General features: G+C 40.5%; 2 protein-coding genes across 4 annotated transcripts in view; one reads left to right on the top strand and one right to left on the bottom strand.

The window, feature by feature from the left end:
• The window catches only part of llgl1 (LLGL scribble cell polarity complex component 1), an 89,611-nt gene extending 84,595 nt beyond the window's left edge, over window positions 1-5,016 (top strand). For all 3 annotated transcript variants that reach the window (XR_006314788.2, XR_006314787.2, XM_043711626.2), the window contains one exon: window positions 3,156-5,016. Coding sequence is in view for 1 of the 3 variants with exons in the window: in XM_043711626.2 (XP_043567561.2) it covers window positions 3,156-3,165 (10 nt within the window). In the remaining 2 variants the exon portion in view is untranslated. The remainder of the gene's footprint in view (window positions 1-3,155) is intronic.
• A 9,554-nt stretch (window positions 5,017-14,570) lies between these two features.
• The window catches only part of flii (FLII actin remodeling protein), a 77,082-nt gene continuing 69,315 nt past the window's right edge, over window positions 14,571-22,337 (bottom strand). The window contains exons 26-30 of the mRNA XM_043711627.2: window positions 19,732-19,860; window positions 18,311-18,417; window positions 17,343-17,448; window positions 15,808-15,873; window positions 14,571-15,462 (exon numbers count right to left, since the gene is read on the bottom strand). Of these exons, the coding sequence (XP_043567562.1) occupies window positions 15,328-15,462; window positions 15,808-15,873; window positions 17,343-17,448; window positions 18,311-18,417; window positions 19,732-19,860 (543 nt within the window). The 3' untranslated portion in view covers window positions 14,571-15,327. The remainder of the gene's footprint in view (window positions 15,463-15,807; window positions 15,874-17,342; window positions 17,449-18,310; window positions 18,418-19,731; window positions 19,861-22,337) is intronic.

Genomic DNA, 22,337 nt, shown 5'->3' with positions numbered 1-22,337 from the left:
CCTCCACTGCAAGTTCTTATTTCAGTCTGCTTTTAGTTAACTGAGAGGTAAGATATGGGAATGAAAGCTGAGCTAGCTAGAGTAAACTGGACAAGGGAATAGATTAGTGGCGAAGCACTAGCAGACATTAAGGGTATATTTCCTAACACTGGTATATTTGTACTATGAAGAAATTCACCGGTGGGCCCAGCCTCTGGTTAACTGAAATTTAAAAAGTGTTCATCTTGAAATGATTGTGTAAAGCTGAATGGCAAGTCACATTGGAAAGAATAGAAGGAATAGCAGAGTATGACTCCAAGCTTGTTCAGGTGGAAAAAAAATTAGAATCTAAGAACTAGCTGGAAACAGAAGTAAATTTTTCAAAAGGAAAATAGTAAGTGTTGGTCCTTTTGCGAATGGTAGATAATAAGGAAATGAACAAATGCTTTAATTCTGACTTCATTAGAGAGAATACAAGGATATGTTCTTGTATTAAGGAAAATGATAAAATATAGCTTTTAATTTGGAGGTAGGAGTGAGTGAGGAACCTGAGATGCAATCGAGGAAAGCACTACTCTAATGGACCTGTGGGCTGACAAATCCCCAGGTCCTGAAGAACTTCATCCTAGGGTTTGAAAGAGGTGGCTAGTGAGAAAGTTGATGTGCTGGTGTTAATTCCCCAAAGTTCTCTAAATTCTAGAAAGATTCCAGCTGGCTGGAAAGCAGCAAATGAAACTTTGTATTTGAGAAAGGAGGCAGGCAGGAAACTGGAAGCAAAAGCCAGCTAACTTGATTTTTTTTTAAATGGGGAAAGTGTTAAAAATTGGTTAAGGTTTTAGGAGGGCACTTAAATCTCCAAGACAAACTGCAAGAGTCAGCATTCCTTTATGAAAGGAAATATGTAAGCTGTGAATTAGACTCTGAAGGATTAACATTTTGCAGATAAAGGAGTCTGTAAATGTACTGTATTTAGATGTATAGAAGTCACTTGACAAGATGTCGTAAAAAGGTTATTGTGCAAAGTAGGATCTCCATGATAGAGGATATTATTTTACCATGGTTAAAAGTATGTTTGGTCTTTTCCTGATATGAGCCAAGTCTGAAAAGGATCAGTGCTGGGGCCTCCTTTCAACAATTTCAGCTGAGGAATGAAGGTATGGTGGCTAAATTTGCGGAATGAACAAAGAAACTTGGGATGCTATGTTGTGAAGAGTACACAATGAAAGTGCAGATGGATATAGATACATTAAGTGAGAGTCTGCCTGTGCTTAAAAAAAACATTTTAGGTTATGGGGTTGGGGGCAGAGGTAGATGTGGAATTTGAAATGAACAGAATAGTTATCTTTATTGAATGGTAGACAGCATTCCCTCTAGACTGCACTTGCGTGCAACCACACTGATCCATGATAGATACAAGCATGCTAATCACAGCATTGACTTCTGATTTCTGAAAACTGCTGCTGTGCAATGACCTTGGAGGCCCATGCAGCTGGGAAGGAAAACTGAAGGGAATGCTGGCAGGGTGGGCTCAGAGGCTGAATGACCTCCCTCCTAATTGTATACCATTAGCAACTTCCCTCTATAAAACATACTTTTAGAGAGCTGATTTGTTGTAAAGGAATACACTCTACCCGAATTCTTCCACACCATCAGACTTCAATAAATGAAAATATAACATTGTTGTTGTACCTTCCATGATTTCAGGTTGCCCAAAGTATTTTTTAACTGTAGTCACTTGCAATACAAGAACTGTGACAACACATTTTCTGATAGCAAGCCCAGACAGGCAGCATTGTGTAATAACTAGGTAATTCATCTTAATGATGTTGGTTCATTGATTTAACATTGGCCAGGACACCAGAGAGCCTGCAGGTGGATGCAACAGTTCAAGTAAGTAGCCCACCACCTTATCGAGGACAGCTAGGGATGGGCAATAAATGCTGTCCAGCCAATGACATCCACATCCCACAAATACAATCAAGAAAAAAACCTCTAATCATCAAAACAGTGCCATGGAATATTTTAAGGCCGACAATGTTTCCCAATCTCTGTAAAACTGACAACTTCACACTTAACCATGTTATACTGAATCTGCCACACATTTGCCTTCTGGCTCAACTTGTTTAAATTACCTTGAAGACTCATTAGATCCCTCTTATCAATATAACTATTTTTGTCATCAACACATGTACAAGCATTGTTTGGCTTCTTCATGCAAATTGATAGGTTGTAAACAGTTGAGAACAAAGCACTGATCCCTGTAGCACTCCATGTGTTACTTGGTCATTGCCTGCAATGTGTCACCCGAGTGTTACTTGCAATTTATCAGCCCAAATGTAGATATTTTCAGGTCTTGGTACTTTGGTACATAAACTGCCTCAGTATCTGAGGAGTCATGAATGGTGCTGCCCATTTTAGGAATAAAAGAAAACCAAACCACTGCATGCTGAAGGTATGAAACAAAAACAAATTGCCACTTTTTGTGTTTGGAAATATTTTGTGACTTAATGTACGATTCTAGATGTCATCACCTTCTGGACAAGGCTCACTTGATTGAACAGCTATCCAGATATGTTGCTGTGCAGATGTTGGTTAAAAAATGGAAAAGGTTTTGATAATGGATACAGAGAATGATTCCTCCTATCAGGAGGAACAGAATTGGAATGCTTTAATGAGGTGGTCACCAAGAAATCCAAAAGTGAATTCTCAAGAAACCTCAATGGTGTAAGTGAGAAACTCCCTTCAGGAAGTTTCTCATTTGCATTTCAAAGGTATTTGCTTTTTGCATTTAGATTACTCTTAAGGAAAAACCAGACCAGCTGTCAAGGGAAAGGAATTAGATGATTTAGATTAGATTTAGATGAGAAAATGAAAGAGGCTTGAGTGCACCATAAACACTAGCATGTACTGTACTGGTTATGCTGAGTGTATTCTCTGCTCTAATCCTTTTTTAAATCTTGGGAAGTTTTACCATGGCTTTCACCTCTTTTCCACCCCACCCCATGTTCTATCCCATTCGACATAAAAGCAAAAATTCCATTTAGCCTTTTTGATTTCTGTACCTTGTTTGTGATACTTTTTAAATCATCCCTGGACCTCTGTTTCTAGTTTTTAAGCATTTGGTTGTTTTGAATCTAGTATTTGTAATTTTTAATGTTTTCCTTTTTTTATTACAGGGAATGTTAGAATTTGCGATCTGAAGACACCTTGTGACCTTATGTGATTGGCTTGACAGGGAATTGAACCAGCATTCACAGTCCAAGCTTCATACTGGGATCATGGCCATTGATGTGGATAGTTTGAATTGTCATATCTTCAGTGCCAAAAGACATCTTTTAGAAAGATCCTTCTCTGAAGCTACATACCAGCTGCCTCCTGTCTGCCTGCACCGATACAAAAACTTTTACAACACTAAACAATATAAAACTGACTTTCTGAAGTGTGCGTATCACCTCTTGTACATTGCTATTTTTAATCTCTGCTCTTTGCATGAAGGAGAAACACATCTGGGAAACATTTGTTCATCTCAAGTTTATGCTCTTGATTTTCCCCACTTTTTTTCCTGCTTGAGAACCAGTTTCAAACCATTGCATAATTCTCATTGTTCGCAGGCTCTGAATTGCAGTCAGAAACAGCTGAGGATCTTTTGCCTTCCAAGAGCTTTGTGACTCTGCATTCTTTGTAGTTTTGTATATTAGCCTCAATGAAGTGGAAATAATGGAGCCCTTTTAGAATTCAAAGGGAGTTGAATTCTCTCCATTAATCATTGGCTTTTAAAAATCTTATTTTTACAGTTGTGGTTTATTGCTGATTTTAGGATTATGAAAACAGTTGAAGAAAAGATCTGTGAATCTCTGAATTGCTGCACCATTGAATTCCTCGTGCAGGGAATACAGATTCTGCTTACCTTCCTATAGCCAGTTGGATAATGTGTACTTGCATTTTGAAGAAGCCCAGGGTATATATCTTCTGAGGAGTTACCTGTCTTTTGCTCAACATAATGTGATATTGCTCCAATCAGAAATTCAAAAAAGGAGTCAGATCCAACTGTAAGTTTGTGAATTCTATTTTAAATGCTTGAAATAGTTTATGTAAAATTGACCCTTTAAGTCTGTAGTGTGAATTACCATGCACTTGTATCCTAAGTAACTCAGCTTGATAACACCTCACTGCAGTATACATGCATTCTGTAACACCAATTTTGTATTATTTTTAAACTTGTTTTTAATGAATTGTGCAGTTTTCACCAGTTAAATTCCAGCAACCAGTTTCTTTCTCCCTTGTGACCACACCCCCACCACACCTCTCAACACTTGAATAGATCTCTCTGGGTTCACATTATTCTGTGTTGATCAAGAAATTAAATTGCAGGCATTTGCTGCTATATCTCTTCTGGACAGTTTCTATATGATGCAAGTCTTAAACTTCACAGATGAAGTTTTTATCTAATGAAGAATCTAGAATTGTTGGCAAAGTTTGAATATTTAAAATTATCTGATCATGTTGAAGTCTTCCTAGGCAATTGAGTTTTGTTTCACTGGTTGAGGTGGTTAGACAAGCCAAATAGGGCAGTGTCTGCTTGCAATGCATGTCAAGAACATGCATGGAGTTGCAAAGAGCTCTTTGTGATAGGATGCTGCATTGGTATGATTTCACTTCACACACAGTCCCTGTAAATACTGATATTATTTCTAGTGTTCCAAACTGACAGTTTGAACAGGATGGTAAAATTTGTAAATATGCCTCCTTTATTGTTGAAGGATCTCCTGTAATTTCTACATGGTTTTGTTCACTAGATTGTTCATTTCCTTGTGGAAAGCAATTAGCATTTGATTCTCTTCCCATTGGTCTTTTACATTTGGAGGCTACTTTGGTATGGACATGACCGACCCTATGAAAACTTTTTTTTAAAAAATGATCTGTGCTGTTTACACTAACATTTTTGTAGTAGAATGTTCAGTTACAGAAACACTCCATTACATTATCTAATGGATTTTTCTTTCGACAGAAATAAAGTATTCAGTGTCTCATTGTTAATTTGTCGTTTTTTTGTTTTTACTGCAGGTGTGATGTAGTATAACAGCTTGTGTAATGTTAGTTGCATTTATTTGGTGAATTAGTTATAAGGGAATGGACCCAGGATGATTAGATTTAGATTAGATTCCCCACAGTGTGGAAACAGGCCCTTAGACCCAACAAGTCCACATCGACCCTCCGAAGAACAACCCGCCCCCCTCTGACTAATGCACCTAACACTATGGGCAATTTAACATGGCCAATTGACCTGACCTGCCCAGCCTATCCTTGGACTGTGGGAGGAAACCCACGCAGACACTGGGAGAATGTGCAAACTCCACACAGTCGCCGGAGGCAGGAATCAAACCTGGGATCTTGGTGCTGTGAGGCAGCAGTGCTAACCACTTAAGAAATGAGTTTTCTTTTAAAGACTTCCCTGGTATTGGAGTGTGGGATGATCTACTGCATAGCTTAAGGCAGACTGCAAAATTATAGGAAAATGTGAAAAGGACACTAGGAGCCATTCAACATCTCTCTAACAGATTAATGTCAAAAGTCTGACAGGAAATCCTTTTGTAATTTTCTTTAATTTATCTCTACTTGTATTTCTTTTCCATGTTTCACATGCAGAAAGCTTTCACCCTGGATATTCAACCTACTGTCTTTCCATCTTAGCTCAGGTGCTGTTTTATAAGCTGAACAGCATCTATCAGTTCAACTTGAAGAATGCTTGAAATTGCACACTCCAGCCAGTAGTCTGGTTCACTGAAGGTTTGGTTGGTGGCTCAAATCCATGGCCACAGATTAGAGAGAAAGCTACTTCTGGATACTGGATTGAAATAAAATGTAGAGAGAAGTGTTGTATATTAGGGGGTTCCTGAAGCAGAAGGCAAATTCTAAATCCCTCAAGTAAATAAAAAATCCATGCAGAGATGGAAGCCTACCTGTACCTGTAATGGAATATAACATTCAGAGGAATTTCAAGCGTTCCACCAACTGCTTTCATCCCTTTCTTTCTGATACAGAGCCTCATTTTGTGAAGTATGTTCCATTTCTGGTCTCTTTGGGTGTTTCTTGATCCAAAGCCGCTACGAACTGTTGGGGCATGGTGTATTTTTCACATTTCAATGCAGTGCATGGGCTGTATTTAGTACAGTTTGAAATTTTTGCAGACTAAATGTTTAGCCAGCACAATTTTGGTGGTTCTTGTATAACCTATTAGTTGTTCTTATACAACCCCATATTAAAGAAAAATCATCTTTTAGAAACAAGGCTTATTGTTGGCTGTAACGTGATTACATCGTCAACTTGTTACAAAAGTTCACCCTCAAGTGTCCCTAATTTGTCAATAACATGAATATGCTGTAATGTAAATGAAATGAGCATTATAGCAGAATGACCTGTATAATAAACTATATCCTGATGTGTTGAAGTATGATGCATGTTAAAAATCTACTTGATAAGTGCCTTTTTAGTCCCTCACCAATAGTCAGGACCCCAAACAGCACTTTCAGGTGGTGATTTAATTACACTGACTCATTTACCAAAAATGCAGAATTTACAGTGCAGAAAGAAGTCCTTGGGCCCATTATCTGAACTAGTCTTCCACATTCTATTTTCAGACCGGTTTTCCTGCATTTGGCTCATAAATTTGCCTTCTATACTACATAAAGTGATCATCTGAATACTATTAAAATATGGTCCCCACCTATACCACTCTCAGGGCATTGAGTTCTAAATAGATGTCCCCCTAGTTATTGATCTGTCTACTGAGGGTAAACATTTATCAATCCTAACTATGCCCTTTCATAATTTTGTACACAATCAGGATTCCTAAACAATTTCTAAAGAAAACAACCCCAGCTTATCTGGTCTGACATGGCTGAAATGCTTCAGCCCAGGTTTATCCTGTAAGCATTCCCTTCATGTGATGACCAGAATAGCTGTCATCTATGGCCTTAATGTATACAGCTCCATCATAACTTTCCAGCTATTGTATTCAGTACTTCAACTGATGAAGATAAATACTCTATATACCTCCTTAACCACCTGTCCTGTTCCCTTCTTTGTACACCTTAGGCTATATTCACTGGGTACTCATTCACCATTGTTTTGTACATCTGTCATCCTGTACAGTAAGGCTTTATTCCTCATACTTAGCTCACCAATTTATCATCTGTGAACTTGCTGACTAAATCACCTACATTAAAGTCTGATCATTTTAATGTGCACAACAGCATGGCATGGTGGTTCAGTGCTTAATACTGCTGCCTTCCAGCACCAGGGACGCAGGTTCACTTCCTTCTGCATGTTCTCATGTCTGTGGGTTTCCTTGGTGCACCAGTTTCCTCCTACTGTCCTAAGATGTGCAGGTTTGGTGGATTGGTCATTCCTACAGAGCCTTTGATGCTACAGGGCAACTTTAGCTAGATGGATTAGCCATGGGTAAAAGCAATGCTATAGGGATGTGATGGGGGTGGGTTTAGGTGAAATAGTCTGAAGGTCAGTGTGGACTTGATGGGCTGAATGGCCTGCTTCCATACTGGAGAGGATTCTATTTTAACAATAAGCTGGTATCAAGTCACTAAATCAACCTTCTACTGTTGCCCTGTGTCGTCTGCTACGAAGTCTGTTCTGAAAATTGCACTAGATCCCATGGGCTCTCGCAACCTTGACCAACCACCTATTTGAGACCTTGTCAAAGTTTTAATGAAATGCATATAGACTACTTTCTCGACACTACCTTCATATCCTCCAAGTGTGGTGCTTGCAGGGATTGATTGTAGTTTTACTTTCAGGTAAAGGGACATCTGGCAAGTGGGAGGTCTTTAAAAGTGAGGGGTGTATATGTTTGTGAAGGGACAAGGTTGGCAGCATTAAGGAATAGTGCATGATGAGATATTGAGGTTTTGACCAGGAGGAAAAAGACATGGCTAAGGTACAGGCAGCTGGGATCAAGGGAATTCCTGGTTGTCAGCAGGAGTTTCCTGAAGGAAATTGGGGCATGAGAGAGCCTCAGCTGAGAAAATTTGTGTAGAACCACAGGCGATGGATGTGTTTCTCAATGAATATTTCTCTATTTATGGTGGATAAAGATCTGAACTTGGGAATATGGGGAAGTTAATGGCAATATCTTGGGTATAGTCCATATCATCAAGGTGGTGTTAGATGTATTACAGAATATGAAGTGGATAAATTCAATATATCCAAAAGTACTGCAAGAGGCTGGAGAAGAAATTTGTAGGGGCCCTAGCTGATGATTTTGCATCATTGTTAGCCACAGGTGAGGCCCAGGAAGACTGAAGGTAATGATTGTTGTGCCATCATTCAAGGGCTGCATAGAAAAGCCTGGGAACTATAGACCACTAAGCTTAACATCTGTGGTGGGTAGACTTAGTTGAAAAGGTTGAGTGATAATATTATATGCACATTTGAAAAGACAGGATTTGATTAGGAATAGTCAGCATGGCTTTGAGAGATCATGCCTCACAAATTTTTGTTCTTTTAATAAGGTGACCAGGAAGGTTGATAAGGGCAGGGTGGTAGATGTAGCTTTTCTGGATTTCAGGAAGGCTGTTGATTAAGTTTCCACATGATAGAAGGTATATTTCATGGAATTCGGGGTGAGCTGGAAAATTGAATACTAAATTGGCTTGATGGTCGGAAGCAGAGGATAATAGTGAAAGGATGCTCGTTAGACTGGAGACCTTTGATTATTGGAGTGCTTCAGGGCTCAGTGCTGGACCTGTTTATTGTTTATTCAACTCAATCATTTGGATGAGAATGGACAAGGCATGATTAAGTCAGACACTAAAAGAGGCTGCATCATGTACAGTGAGTTCTGAAATTGCAAGATGTCCTTGTTCAGCTGGGGAAGTGGGCCAAGAAATGATAAATGGAGTGTAATATAGATAAGTGTGAGATCTTGTATTTTGGTAAGTGAAATAGAGATTTTGGCGTGAATGGTAGGGCCTTAAGGAGTGTGGTGGAACAGAGGGGACTTGGAGTTCAGGTTCACCGTTCTGCAAGTGGATTCATGGGTAGACAGGGCAATTAAGGAGGCTTTTGGCACGTTGGTCTTCATCAGTCAGGGCATGAGTATTCATATTGGGAAGTTATGTTGCAGTTATACAGAATGTTGGTGAGGCTGCACTTGGGAGTATTGTTTTCAGTTTTGGTCACCTTGCTATAGGAAGGATGTTATTAAACTGGAAAGAGTGCAGAAGAAATTTACAAGGATGTTGCCAGTACTTGATGGTCTGGGTTATATAGAGGTTGGACAAGCTTAGTCTTTTTTTCTTTAGAGTTTAGGAGATACCTTTACAATCATAAGATCATGAAGCATGGATAATGAATGCACACAGCCTTTTTCCCCAGGGTTTGGGAATAGAGGACTAGTGTTAAGGGTAGAGGGGGAAAAGAAGAATAAAAGGGAGTCTGAAACTGTTTTTACATAGGGTGGTATGCATATGAAATGAGCTGCCAGCAGAAGTGATTGACGCAGGGATACTAACACTTTAAAAGGCATTTGGAAAAATACATGGCCCCATATCCTTCTAATGTTTTCCTATCCAAGTGCAGGGAAATAGTGCATGGACAGACATTTTTGTTTGGCATGGACCAGTTTGGGCCAAAGGGTTGTCTCTATGCTATGGCTCTGTGACTTGGTGACTGCTTTGAGGAAAAATGCAATCCAACCTGTAAGATATAATTTCACCATTACCCTGCCAAGGCCATGCTAACTATCTTTTAATCCTTGCCTTTTCAAGTGGGTATTAATTGAGATTTTTTCCAGTAGTTTCCCTATTGCTGATGTGACTTACTGTCTATAGTTCAATGGTTTTCCCCTACCATTATTTTTGAATAGTGATACATTAGTTGTTCTCTAGCCTCCTGGCACCTCTCCCAGACCCAAAGGATTTGAAAATGAACGTTCAGGCCCTGAAATCTCCCCCCTCTCCTCCTCCTACGGCATATTGGTATACATTTCATCTGGGCTTGGAGACTTTGTATAAATTTGAATGTTAAAATGGCTTAATTTCACTTCTCCCTCAATTATCAGTTATACAAATACATTATTTTTTAGATTTCTGTACCTTCACTCTTTTATCAATACAAATGCAAAGTACTCATAGCAAGTTAAGATTTGTAGATCAGGTTGAGGTTCTGAAAAGGTTTGCTCACTGAGCTGGAAGATTTGTTTTCAGATGTTTTGGCACCATACTAGGTAACATCAGTGAGCCTCCAACTGAAGCAGTGGTGGTGTAGCCTGCTTTGAGTTTCCTAGGGTTGATGTCATTTCTGGTGGTGACACCATTTCCTATGGTGATGTCATTTCTTGTTTTTGAGGGGGTGGTCAATGGGATCCAAGTCAATGTGTTTGATAGTGTTCTGGTTGGAATGCCATGCTTCTAGGAATTCTCATGTCTCTGGATGGATAGATGGATTGTCCATGGATGAGTACTGCAAAGTACTCATTTTAAAACCTCCCTTGTGTCTTCTGGGAACATCAACAATTTGTCACTTGAGTCCCAAATTACCCATTGACCTGGTTATTCTCTTGCCATTAATGCTTGAAGATTTTCCCTTTTTTACCCACCAGTACTTTTCACCTTTGATTTCAATAATCTTTGTACACTTATGGCTTCTGGTGTTGACTAAATTTCCCTTTTATACAATTATTGATAGCTAGGGTTCTCTGTAATTTGGATCTCCTACTTTTTTTTTTCCTTTTTTGAAAGGTTGCCACTACTCCAACAGACTTTCCTACAAGGAGCTGCATCCAGTCCACTTTAGCTAGCTCCTAGCTTAGCATCTTAAAATCTGCCTTCCCTAATTTAAAATGTTTTGAGTTTCTGGTTTATCATTGTCATACAACACACAACCCAACTTTTCCATGAGTAACTTTAAACCTTAATAGGTTATGGCCTCTACCACTGAAATGTTGTTTCACTGACACTTCTACCATGTGCCTGGCTTCATTTCTTAATTTTCCATCTCTTAAATGCTCACTTGTACATCTCCCCTGGATTAGTGTTAGGAATTTTAGATTTTTTTGTCTATCCCAGTAGTTAATGGGGCAGTTCAACTTCTGAAATTGCTGAAGTGTTCTATCTTGTCCAGACTGGGGTCTACTATACATTCCCAATAATGTTCCCTTATTTATGGTTTTGTTGCACTTTTATGCCCTCAGTTAAAGAGCGTTGGAAGCCTTCCATCTTTACAAAGTCTTTTTCGTGAAGTAATTGAATCCTTGATCAAGATTACAAAGTACCACCTCCTGTTGCATACTTCACTATACTAAGGCAGTGGTAATACCCCTGGGCCAGAAGGTCCAGGTTCAGTCCCATCTGCCCCTGACTCATTACATGTCTGAATGGGTTGATTTTTAAAAATAAAATTGCCTTGGGCTATTGGACTGTTTATAGTCCTAACTATTCATGATGCAGTGATATCTGATGCCTCTGTTAATTAAGTCAACTCCTCTGCCTTAACTGTAAGACTGTTTGTTTGCATTAAAATAAATTATATTCAACCTGGTCCAGCTCCCTAATTTGACTGTATAGACAGTGCCTGCAAATCTGATCTGATGTTTCTTCTACATTTTTTGTTTGAGACTCTCCCATGATTGTACCTCTATTGCTATCAAATTGCTAGGGCTATTGATGAGAGTTTAAAACCAAAGACCATAAGATACCAGAGCAGAACTAGACTATTGAGCTCATCAAGTCTCTCCACCATTTTGATTATGGCCTATCTCTTTCATCCTCATTCTCCCTTTTTTCCCCTGTAACCTTTGATCCTTTTACTACTCAACACATACATCTGCCTTGGCATCCACAACCTTCTGCAGCAATGAATTCCACAGTCACTACATTGTTTAATAATTCTTCCCACCTCCCCAAGCTGATCCTTCTAAATTTTATTTAAGAAATGAAGCCCCACACATGGTGCAGACCCAGAGTCCTCAAACACTCCTTGTATGACAAGCCTTTGTCCCTGGCATAATTCTTGTAAACCTTCTCTGGACACCAGTGGGCACTGAGGGTGCAAAGATAATTATCTAAGGTTCAGCAATCTCTCCTTGCTTCACATAGGTTTTTCAAACTTTCTAGCACATCCCTCCTTAACATCAGCCTGTTTTGAGCATATCTGCATGTTTCACATTGTCCTCAAACATCAAGGTTCATCTCGCTTGTGAATACTGAAGGAAGTTATTCATTAAGGACCTCTTCTGACTCCAAGCACAAGTTCCTCCACTGTCCCTGATTTGGCCCTACCATCTCTCTGGCCATTCTCTTGTTCCTCCAGTATAGAACCCCTTAGGGTTTTCCTTAATCCTATCCACCAAGGCTTTTTCATGCCCCCTTCTAGCTCTCAGTTCATTCTTCGGTTCCTTCCTGGATACCTTGTAACCTTCTAGAGCCCTGTATGATCCTTGCTTCCTTAACACTAAGCTTCCTTTTTCCTCTTGACTAGATGTCCAATGTCTCATCATCCAAGGTTCCTTCACTCTATCCGTCCCTCCCTGTCCTCAGTGGGACAAGCCTATCCAACATTTCACAGCAAGTGCTCCTGAAAACAACCTCTAGATTTGTCACGCACTTCCCTGACTATCTTCTCCCAATTTTGCTTGCTGCCAATTAAATACACTCATAGTCTGCTCCTATTATTCTCCATGACTATAGTAAAAGTCAGGGAGTTGTAATCACTATCACCAAAATGCTCTCCCTCAGATCTAACACCTGATGTGGGTTGACAAGCAGCAAATCCAATATGGCCTCCCCACTAGTCAGCCTATCTACATGCTGAGTCAGGAATCCTTCCTGGATATACCTGACAAAATCTGCTCCATCCAAACTATTTGAACTAAATAGGTTCCAATCAATATTCGACAAGTTGAAGTCACCCATGAAAACAATTGTTACTTCTGCACCTTTCCAAAATCTGCCGCCTCTTTGTTCTTGTCTGCGTTGCTATTGGAGGGGGTCTATAGAAAACTCCAATAAAGTGACTGCTCCTTTTCTCTTTGACTTCTACCCATACTGACTTAGACAAACCCTCCCTTTCTGCAGCTGTGATACTATCCCTGATTATCAATACAACTCCACCACCTCAACCTCCCTCCCTATTCCTTTTGAAACATCTAAACCCAGGATCATCCAACAACCATTCCTGCCTCGATCAGTCTCTGTAATGCCCATAACGTAACATGATAGCTCCATGCTCTAAGTTCATCACCCTTATTCCTGACACTTCTATTAAAATAGACACACATCAATCCAGCACACTGACTGTGACTTTGCCCTATCAACTGTCTGTCCTTCCTCAGATTCTGCACACTAGCTACCCCATCCTCTGATCCATAGGTCCAGTTCCCATCCCCTGCCAACCTATTTTAAAACCCTCCTGAAGAGCTCTAGCAAACCTCCCACCTCCCAGATATTGATGCCTTCCAGTTCAGGTGCAACTCATTCTCCTGGGAAAGATCCCAACTTCCCCAGGAGCTATCCCAGTGATCCACATTTCTGAAGTCTTCCTTCATACGCCAGCTCTGCAGTCACTTGTTCAGCTGCAGTCACTCTGTTCCTAGCGTAACTGGCCTGTGGTACCGGTAACAATCCTGAGATTACAGCTGTGCTTGTCCTGCCTTTTAGCTTCCACCTAACACACTCTATATTCACTTTTCAGGTCCTCTCCTTTTTTCCTACCTATGTGTACCACCACTTTCTGGCTGCTCTCCTTCCCCCTTAAGAACCCTGTAGATGCGATCAGAGACATCTCTAACCCTAGCACCCAGGAAGCAACATACCATACGGGAGTCTTGCTCGTAACCACAATCTCCTGTCTGATCCTCTAACCATTGGTCCTTCCCCCAAATCCCACTTACAATGGTCTGCTATTACACACAACCCATTGCAGCCACTAATTGCTCCCATTTAGTAGCTATGCATTCTCCTAGGCTGATGGTTAGTCACTCCATCTGTCCAACTGTTGTTCTCTCTTTGGGCTCTATCTCTCCCACCCTACCTTCTGTATTTTTAAAAAAAACCTTTTTCCTGGCTACTATCACTTAAAGGTCACTGGACCCAAAATGTTAACATATTTCTCTCCACAGCAGCTGCCAAACCTGGTTCCAGCATCTGCAGTTCTTCTTTTTTAAACATTTTAATTTGCCTTTTGGATGGTCCTGTTGCTGTGACTCTTTTTAGATAACTAGACTGAACCTACCATCTACCTATTGTGTTCCTAATCAGGTACAAGCACTAGTGATTTTTTTTCTTTGACTAGCAGGATGGGAATGATTTGATATGTCTCAGTTTGGCTCCCTTTGTCCTTTAGAAGTGCTAAGTTCACAAGTTTCTAAAAAAAAAAGTGGGGGGAGAATCTAGTCACTTTTGAATCAACTTCCTTCTTAGGAAGGTACTACCTTGAATGCCATTCTTTTATTAAAAGTACATGTAACTACCTGCCCTAGGAACTTCAGTGAAACTATACAGACTTGCAGATGTACCATTTAAATAAACCTCTTTCACCCCACTTAATTTTAAATGACATTAATCACACATGAGGCATGTGGTTATCCATACTTTAATCTAGATACTGAGCATATGTAACATTAACAGTGCAGTGCATTTTTCTACTTTTACAAATAACAGCAGTTGTCACTGACAAAAGCTTGGGCATAGATCAAATTGATATTTGACTCAAGTTAGGTAATACTTTAATTTTGGCACTAATTACCCACCCAAGAAAATAGCATGAATAAATATATCACTTTCGATCAGTGCCAGGTCTTGAAGGTATTATTTAAATAGTTTCTCCTTAATCAGAAGGAGCCAAGAGGTTCCCTTACTAGTCTTAAGTTCATCATAGACCATGTCTGAAGACATTAAATCCACAGCTTACCTTTTCTTGAAGTGCAGCCATAATTACATACATAGACGTGGCACAGCAAGGTCACTGTAACATTACTATTTAATCAATCCTTGGTGCTGTTTAAAGGAAGACTATTGACTCCGAATATGGAGTGATGGCTCCAGTCACACACAACTCCATACCAGCTCTAACCTAATCCTGCAATCACTTAAGTCATCCCTCCTCATTAATGTAAAGAACTGTAAAAACTTCATCTGTAACTTTGGGTGAATCAAGTCTTCATTGCAGTAATTGACTGACAGGAAATAATTTGCTTTTAGGGAGCTGAGCAAAGTTTTTTTTTGTGAAAAACATCTTAAAAGATTTCCACTCAGTTGATCCTTTGTTTCCCAGCCTTAGCTTTATATAAAAAAAAAAGAAGATCACTCGTAGCATGATTGGTGACTGAGTATCCTAAGCAAGTGGTTTTTTGAAGGTGCCCCAAGCATGGAAGCAGCGTGTGAAATTATGGGGTTCATTCCCTTTGCGGACCAGCCGTAGTTTGCGTGGGTGAGCACTGTCTTTGGCTCTCATGTGTTGGATGTAAACCTAAAAGCAAAAAAAACTCCAAGTTAACTAAATTGGAGGTGATACAGTAATTAGAAACTCTTACCCAGGGAGCAGATGTAGAGAAAAGCTGAATTCTAGTTAGCAAAGTAAACATTTACCAAAAAAGGGGGCATTAAAAGCCTGATTACATAGACTTCCTTGTTTTACCCTCTCTCCCACTAGGGCTGCCTATCCTAAAATAGATTTCAATTGATTTTTCACCCCATCCAAAAGGCTGTACCCTCACTATCTGAAACCATACAATGTAGTATCCAAGGCAACTATTCAGGACAAGCTGGATAGATCACAGCAACTTTTTCCTTTTTCAGTTAGTTTAATACTTACCTGGCAAGCTTTAAGGCTCAGTTTGATCTCCACCTGACTTGTCTGTGTTCCTACCCACATGTAAACCTGAAAAAAAAAATATTTTCACATAATTGCTGTGGAAGGAAGTGGTAATTAGATAAAGCAAGCAGTTCCAACTTTTGTTTTTCATTCTTACCCAACGTTCAAAATAATACTGTAGGCATTAGCCTACAGCGAGTGCCATGATTCAAAGCAGTAGTATTTTGTTCAAGCATGCTGGTAATATTAAGACCATGCTTGCTGAGAAGTTCACTTTCTGACTTAACATTACAGCTGCTTAGGGTAGGAACAAATCTAAAACCCCCTTTGGATATTAATTTATTTACATAATGACTTTGTAATTCTGCTCAACTTAAATATTTATTAATGTTTACACACATGTAGAAATGGTTTGATTTCTATGTTTGAATAAATTGCTGAACTACTTACACTCTTACTGACCATATCAGCTGTTGGGCTGTGCTTTAGTGATGTACTGACTCTCACTGTCACTGTGGGTAACACAGTGGTCAGCACTGCTGCCTCACAGAAACCCAGGCCCAATTCCAACCCTGGGTAACTGTCAGTGGAATTTGCACATTCTCCCTGTGTGTTTTTCCACTAGGTTTCAACCCACAGTCCAAACTTTTGCAGGTAAGGTGGATAAATTGCCAGTGTTCAGGGAATGTGCAGGCTAGATGGCTGAACTACGGTAACAGTGGGGTTACAGGGTTGTGTCCAATGCTATTTAGAAGATTGGTGCAGACTTGTTGGGCAAAATGGCCACTATCTGCACTGTAGTGGTTCTGCAATTCTGTGGAGTGTTACAGTATTGACACTTTTTACATTAAAAAGTGCATATGGTTAGATCCCTACACTATGGAAACAGGCCCTTTGGCCCAAAAGGTCCACACCAACCCTCCACACAGTAACACACCCAGACCCATTCCCCTACTTTCTATTTACCCTGACAAACACATCTAACACTATGGGCAATTTAGCATGGCCAATTCACGTAACTGGCAGATCTTTGGATTGTGGGAGGAAACTGGAGCACCCGGAGGAAACCCACACAGACACTGAGAATGTGCAAACTCCACACAGTCAGGTGTCTGAGACGGGAATCGAACCCAGGTCCATGGTGCTGTGAGGCAGCAGTGCTAACCACTATGCCGCCCATATGTTGTTCTTGAAGATTAGTATTAAGAACAGGCATACTACAGCTTATGCAGGGCTATGTCCCATACAAGAGTGGCAAATGGTCTCCCTTAGGACATGGCAGCTGCCTCCAGGGTCAATTGTGTTTACACAAGCATAGCACTACACACAATTACCCACGTTTTAGGTCAGGATGGTTTGAATCAGACCACTGTTAGGCCACACTTCATGTCTCAGCCTCATGACATCAGCAGACATCTTTTAAATGGATGGCAACTTACGGGAGACCTCAAATGCAGTACAGCAGCTTCAAAATCCAGTGTTTAATACCACTGCTATGATTTGCCTGCCATAGTTTTGCAATTTTATGCACCAACCTCTTTTCCATTGTCAAGCAGCATGATGTCATCATCTGCAAGATCATCCTGACAGAAGTCCGAGCACTTCTCAGACACAGAGAAGTAGCCCTTCTCATTGGAACACCTTAAAAGAAACATAAATGATACATTACATTCATAAATATCAGCTGCTGAACACCAAATATCATGCTGGTGTTTCTCAAACTGGAGTCTGTCTTCACAAGGTTTGTACCTTAGTTGAATGTTTAACTGCTGACATTGGACTTGGTGAGAGCCGGAGGGAAGGCCACTCATGCACCACTTGTGTGCATCAGATTAGATTACTTACAGTGTGGAAACAGGCCCTCCAGCCCAACAAGTCCACACTGACCCGCCGTAGCGCACCCCCCCCATCTATAATTATCTATGTTCCCCTATGTGAATTTAGCATAGCCAATTCACCTGACCTGCACATTGTTGGATTGTGGGAGGAAACCGGAGCACCCGGAGGAAACTGCAGACACGGGGAGAATGTGCAAACTCCACAGAGTCAGTCGCCTGAAATTGAACCCAGGTCTCTGGCACTGTGAGGCAGCAGTGCTAACCACTGTGTCACCGTGCTGCCCACTGCTACACCTCAAAGGGGAATGCCTATGAAGAAGTGCCCAGAGTGTAGTTAGACCATCCGATAGACCACGGTATCAAGGTTTGTTTTGGGAGTCAGGTGTGTTTGGGTTAAATAGGAATTAAATTCAAAAAGCACCAAAGCATTTTTTTGCATAGATACAGTGGTTAAAATTTAGTTTGGGATGGGGAGAGTTAGACTTGAAATGGGTTCCTCCAATTTAAAAAAAACTGTACCAACTAAAGCCATGCAACATAAAAAACTTTCTTATTAAGGCTCTAGATAGCCAGTTTTCAAGCACAACACCATACCATACAGTATACGCCCAGTCTAAAATAAACATCCAGGTATAGTAATGGGTTTGCCTACAGCTTCCACACACCTAAAAAGTCTCGAGTGCTTCATATACTCTGCATCTTCATCATATTGCTTCTCTCCACCTATTCCAACCCAGAAGAAGTTTTCAGGTTCCTCTCCCTCATTTATCACCTAAAACAACACACATCAGATTATTTGTATGTAATGGTCAGTGCTAGAATTTGCAGCTTCCAGAACAAAAATGCAATATGGATCCAGAAAACCACACTGCTATAAATCAGTTGCAGCAACTACAATGCAAATTCTCTTTGTTGGCCCTGGTCTAGAATGTCATGCTGTCCCAACTCCAGGCATTACACTGTTAAACATTTAGCCCAACAGTACAGTAGGTAAAAACATATTGTGCTAGATTTCTTGTTCTCTGAAAACAAGATCTCTAAATAGGATTACTTGCTTACTGGAGAAATCCATTCTGCCAATCTGCAACTATGATGATCCCTGATAATGGAGGAAGTCAGCTTCAGTAATTTTAAAAAAACTTGTAATAACAAAGGAAATTAAAATCTTCTTTCTAAAACATCATTCAAGTTGTCAAATATACATTTGAAAGATCCACTGTAATTGGAATTAATGATTTGGCCCTTCTCTGAACAAAAAGATTGTTTGTTTCAAAATAGTTTAGACCATACTCAACTAACTGGCAGCCGGCAACCCTCTAGGGTCCTCTGCAGCCCATCACCAGGACTCCAAATGCAGACAACTGGAAGATTCTGCAATTAGACACTGTTTTGATCCAATTAAATAACCTATCACCAAATATGGGTAAGAAATGGCCTCAGATTGGAGTAGCTGCAAGCTGTGCAAATGTGAGTTGCATCATTCAGCTTAAGGCCTGCTCAGAATGTGGTGACAAGTCCACTTTCGGGGTGACAGGGAGTGAGACTGCAGGAGACAGAATCTCTGCCAAGCAGGTACAGGGAAAATAGACTCAGAGTTAGGAAAACAGTCAGGGGATTAGACAAGAAACCCATTTCCCCTGCAGGCACTGACCCAATGACCCAAAAGCATTGTGGGTCAACCCACAGAAGGTGAACTGCAGCAGTTAAAGGAGGCAGCTCACCACCACCTTCTTGAGCAACTGGGGACGAGCATTAAATGCTGGCCAGCCAGCAAGGCCATGCTCCACAAACCATGAAAAAACAAGTGAAGAACCAAAAGTCCCAGGTTCAAGAAAAGAGACCAGGGCAAGGAGAATAAAAATGTCGTTCGCAAGCCATTACCCACCTCATTGTGAAAATTTAAGGATAACAGCATGATGCAACACATGCATTTGCACCTTAAGCTCAAAAATAAATAAATTCTGGTCTCATTTTCATCTCATAGCAACTGTTAATTGCAACAAAAAAAAACTTTTCAAACAGGGAAATAAGTCTAAGTCAAGTTTTCTTATTCTTTTTTGATTTATAAGTCTGAACACTTGATTACCTGTTTGCTGTACGTTTCATCAAACATATTATTCATGATATCTTCAGCAAGTTTGGCCTCATCTGGGTCTGCTGCACGTCCAACCCAAGTATAGACAATTCCTTGGTTATCAATACTCTCAAAAGGCACCTAAGGAAGCAAAACAGTTAGCAAGCATGCATACAAACTTTCACAGACAAATCTTTCACCTCAGACCCTTGAAAACAAGTGCTAATCAAATGTACGTTCTAGCAGGAGTCACCAAGAGATGCGAGCATGAACCAGACTCTAATCTGGTAGCGGAGGATAACTTGTATCCCAACTATAGCTCAGGTGAAATCAACTAATTCTGCACTTGCAGAACTGCCTTTAGAAATTTCCTATTTAAACTTCAGTACAAATTCACATAATTTGTCTCGTCTCAACTAAACTACACACACAAGCCTGCAACTGATAGATGGATATTAAGCATAAAAAGGCAGATGCTATGGATTTGTACTCTTTTCCAACGCAACATTATTGTGCTTCATTTCACTTTTAATCAGACAATGAGCTTTTTTCATAGATTTATTATTCAGCATCCAGTTCTTCTGTTCCATTCAACACTTGCTGCCCCTTTTGGTTCATGTAACTGTTTTAGTCTTACCCACACTGACGAGTATTCATCAGCTGCATACTGACATTTGCAGAATTAAACTAGGACTTGCACTTGTTGACCTTTGTACATCTTGATTATTCTTGTGGATTCCCAATCTTGAAATCATTACTCTCTTTTCTTGCCTCGCCTCTTTTGTTTCCTCTAATATTGCTAAATCATCAGGTTGCTTATTTGACATCTAGTTTTAATAAGCATAAATTTGTCTTTGTTGATGAGTTCCAATGTTGACTAAACTATCCATCTCTTAGACAATTGTCTAAAACAGATGTTTACAGCAGGGTGCTTTGACTCTGGGTTAGATTTCCTGGGCTATCAAGTCTTAACTATTTCCACTTTCATAACACTGCCCAAATTAGTCTCTGCCTGAACTCATTTGTGACTGAAAAACTCTCATTTGTGCCTTTAGACTAGACTATTCCAACCAGCATTCAAAATTCACCTCTGAAAATATTCAAACTTTATGTGCAGGTGGGTGCAACCAAAATAAAAGTCACTGGGTGTTTTGGACATTTTCAGAAAGGAACAGGACTGAGAGAAGAACTAGTAAAGCCTTTTGTTAGAGTGCCAAGGCTGGAGTGTTACTATGGCAAGAGATGTGCTGAGGCAGGGGGGTGTAATGCATGTTCTGTAGCCACTGTTGGGGTAACCAGGTGGACCTTTTGCTGGAAAACTATTTATTGTGAGTGGTTTGCTGGGCTTGGGGACGGGCAATGGGAAGTTCTAAAACAGTGAGGCTGCAAAGTGGTTGGGGGGAGGGGGGGGGGAAAGGGGTAGTGGTTGGGAAGACTGATAGGAAGAATTGGGGGAGGAAAGAAAGAAGCTGTAGAGAAGATACAGAGGCTGTGGTGGGGGTGATGGAGGAAATAGAAGCAACGAGCAAGTGGAGGGAAAAAGGACGGTAAGGCATGGGAGGGGTAGAGAGGAACTGCAAGGTTAGGGGTGGAGAGGGAGTAGCTGCATTGGGAGTAGTGAGGGGGGTGGAGTTGGAGTAAAATAGCAAGTGTCGTGAGGGAGAGGCTAAAGGGGAAAATACTGTAAGAGGCGTAAAGAGATGAGCAACTGGGGAAGTGAGAGTAAAGAGGGAGATGTTGCAGAGGTTATGGGAGTGGGGGGGGCAAGAGAAAGAAGCTTCAGGAGGAAGAAGAGGGGAAAAAGGGAGAGACTGCAGGCATGGGCAGGGAAAAACATTGCAAGGGCTTGGAAGAAAGGAATATTGCAAGTGAAAGTTAAAGAGACACAGACTGAAAGGGAAAGAGAGCGTGCAAGGCAGTGGTGGGGGGAGGGGAAGAGAGAGGAGGGAAGTCACAAAGGAGACAACACAACTATAAATTTGCCAACAAAGGAATATTCAACAAACTGGCAGTCAAGAAAACTTTATACTACTGAGGCAATGAGGTCAAGAAGAATGTAAAATTCTCCAGTTTAAGAAAGCAAATGTTCAGAAATTATTTCAAAGGGAGAAAATGAATGTTTCAGTTATAATAAACAATGTCAATTGTTAAAATTAAGATCAATATCAAACAAAAGGCAATAACTGCCTGGGCAAGATCTTATTGCTTTGTACTTGCGTGTGGAAATGCATTAGTTATGCCCTCACCAGAATCATAGATCATAGAATTCCTACATTGTGGAAACAGGCCCTTTGGCCCAACGAGTCCACACCGACCATTCGAAGAATAATCCACCCCAGACCCATTCTCCTAACCTATTATCCTATATTTACCCCTGACTAATGCATATAAGCTACACATCCCTGAACACTATGGGCATTGCCAATTCAACCAACTTGCACATCTGTGGAAGGAAACTGGAGCACCCGGAGGAAACCCACGGAGACATGGGGAGAATGTGTAAACTCCACACAGACAGTAGCCCAAGGCTGGAAATGAACCTGGGTCCCTGGCATTGTGAGGCAGCAGTGCTGACCACTGAGGCACCATGCCGTCCTAAAAGTTGTTGTTTCATAAAA

The sequence above is a fragment of the Chiloscyllium plagiosum genome, unplaced genomic scaffold, assembly GCF_037043375.1.
Source record: "Chiloscyllium plagiosum isolate Xiang-an unplaced genomic scaffold, Cpla_swu_hap1 HiC_scaffold_20, whole genome shotgun sequence".
Taxonomy (NCBI): Eukaryota; Metazoa; Chordata; class Chondrichthyes; order Orectolobiformes; family Hemiscylliidae; genus Chiloscyllium; species Chiloscyllium plagiosum.
This window is presented reverse-complemented; position numbering and strand designations above follow the sequence as displayed.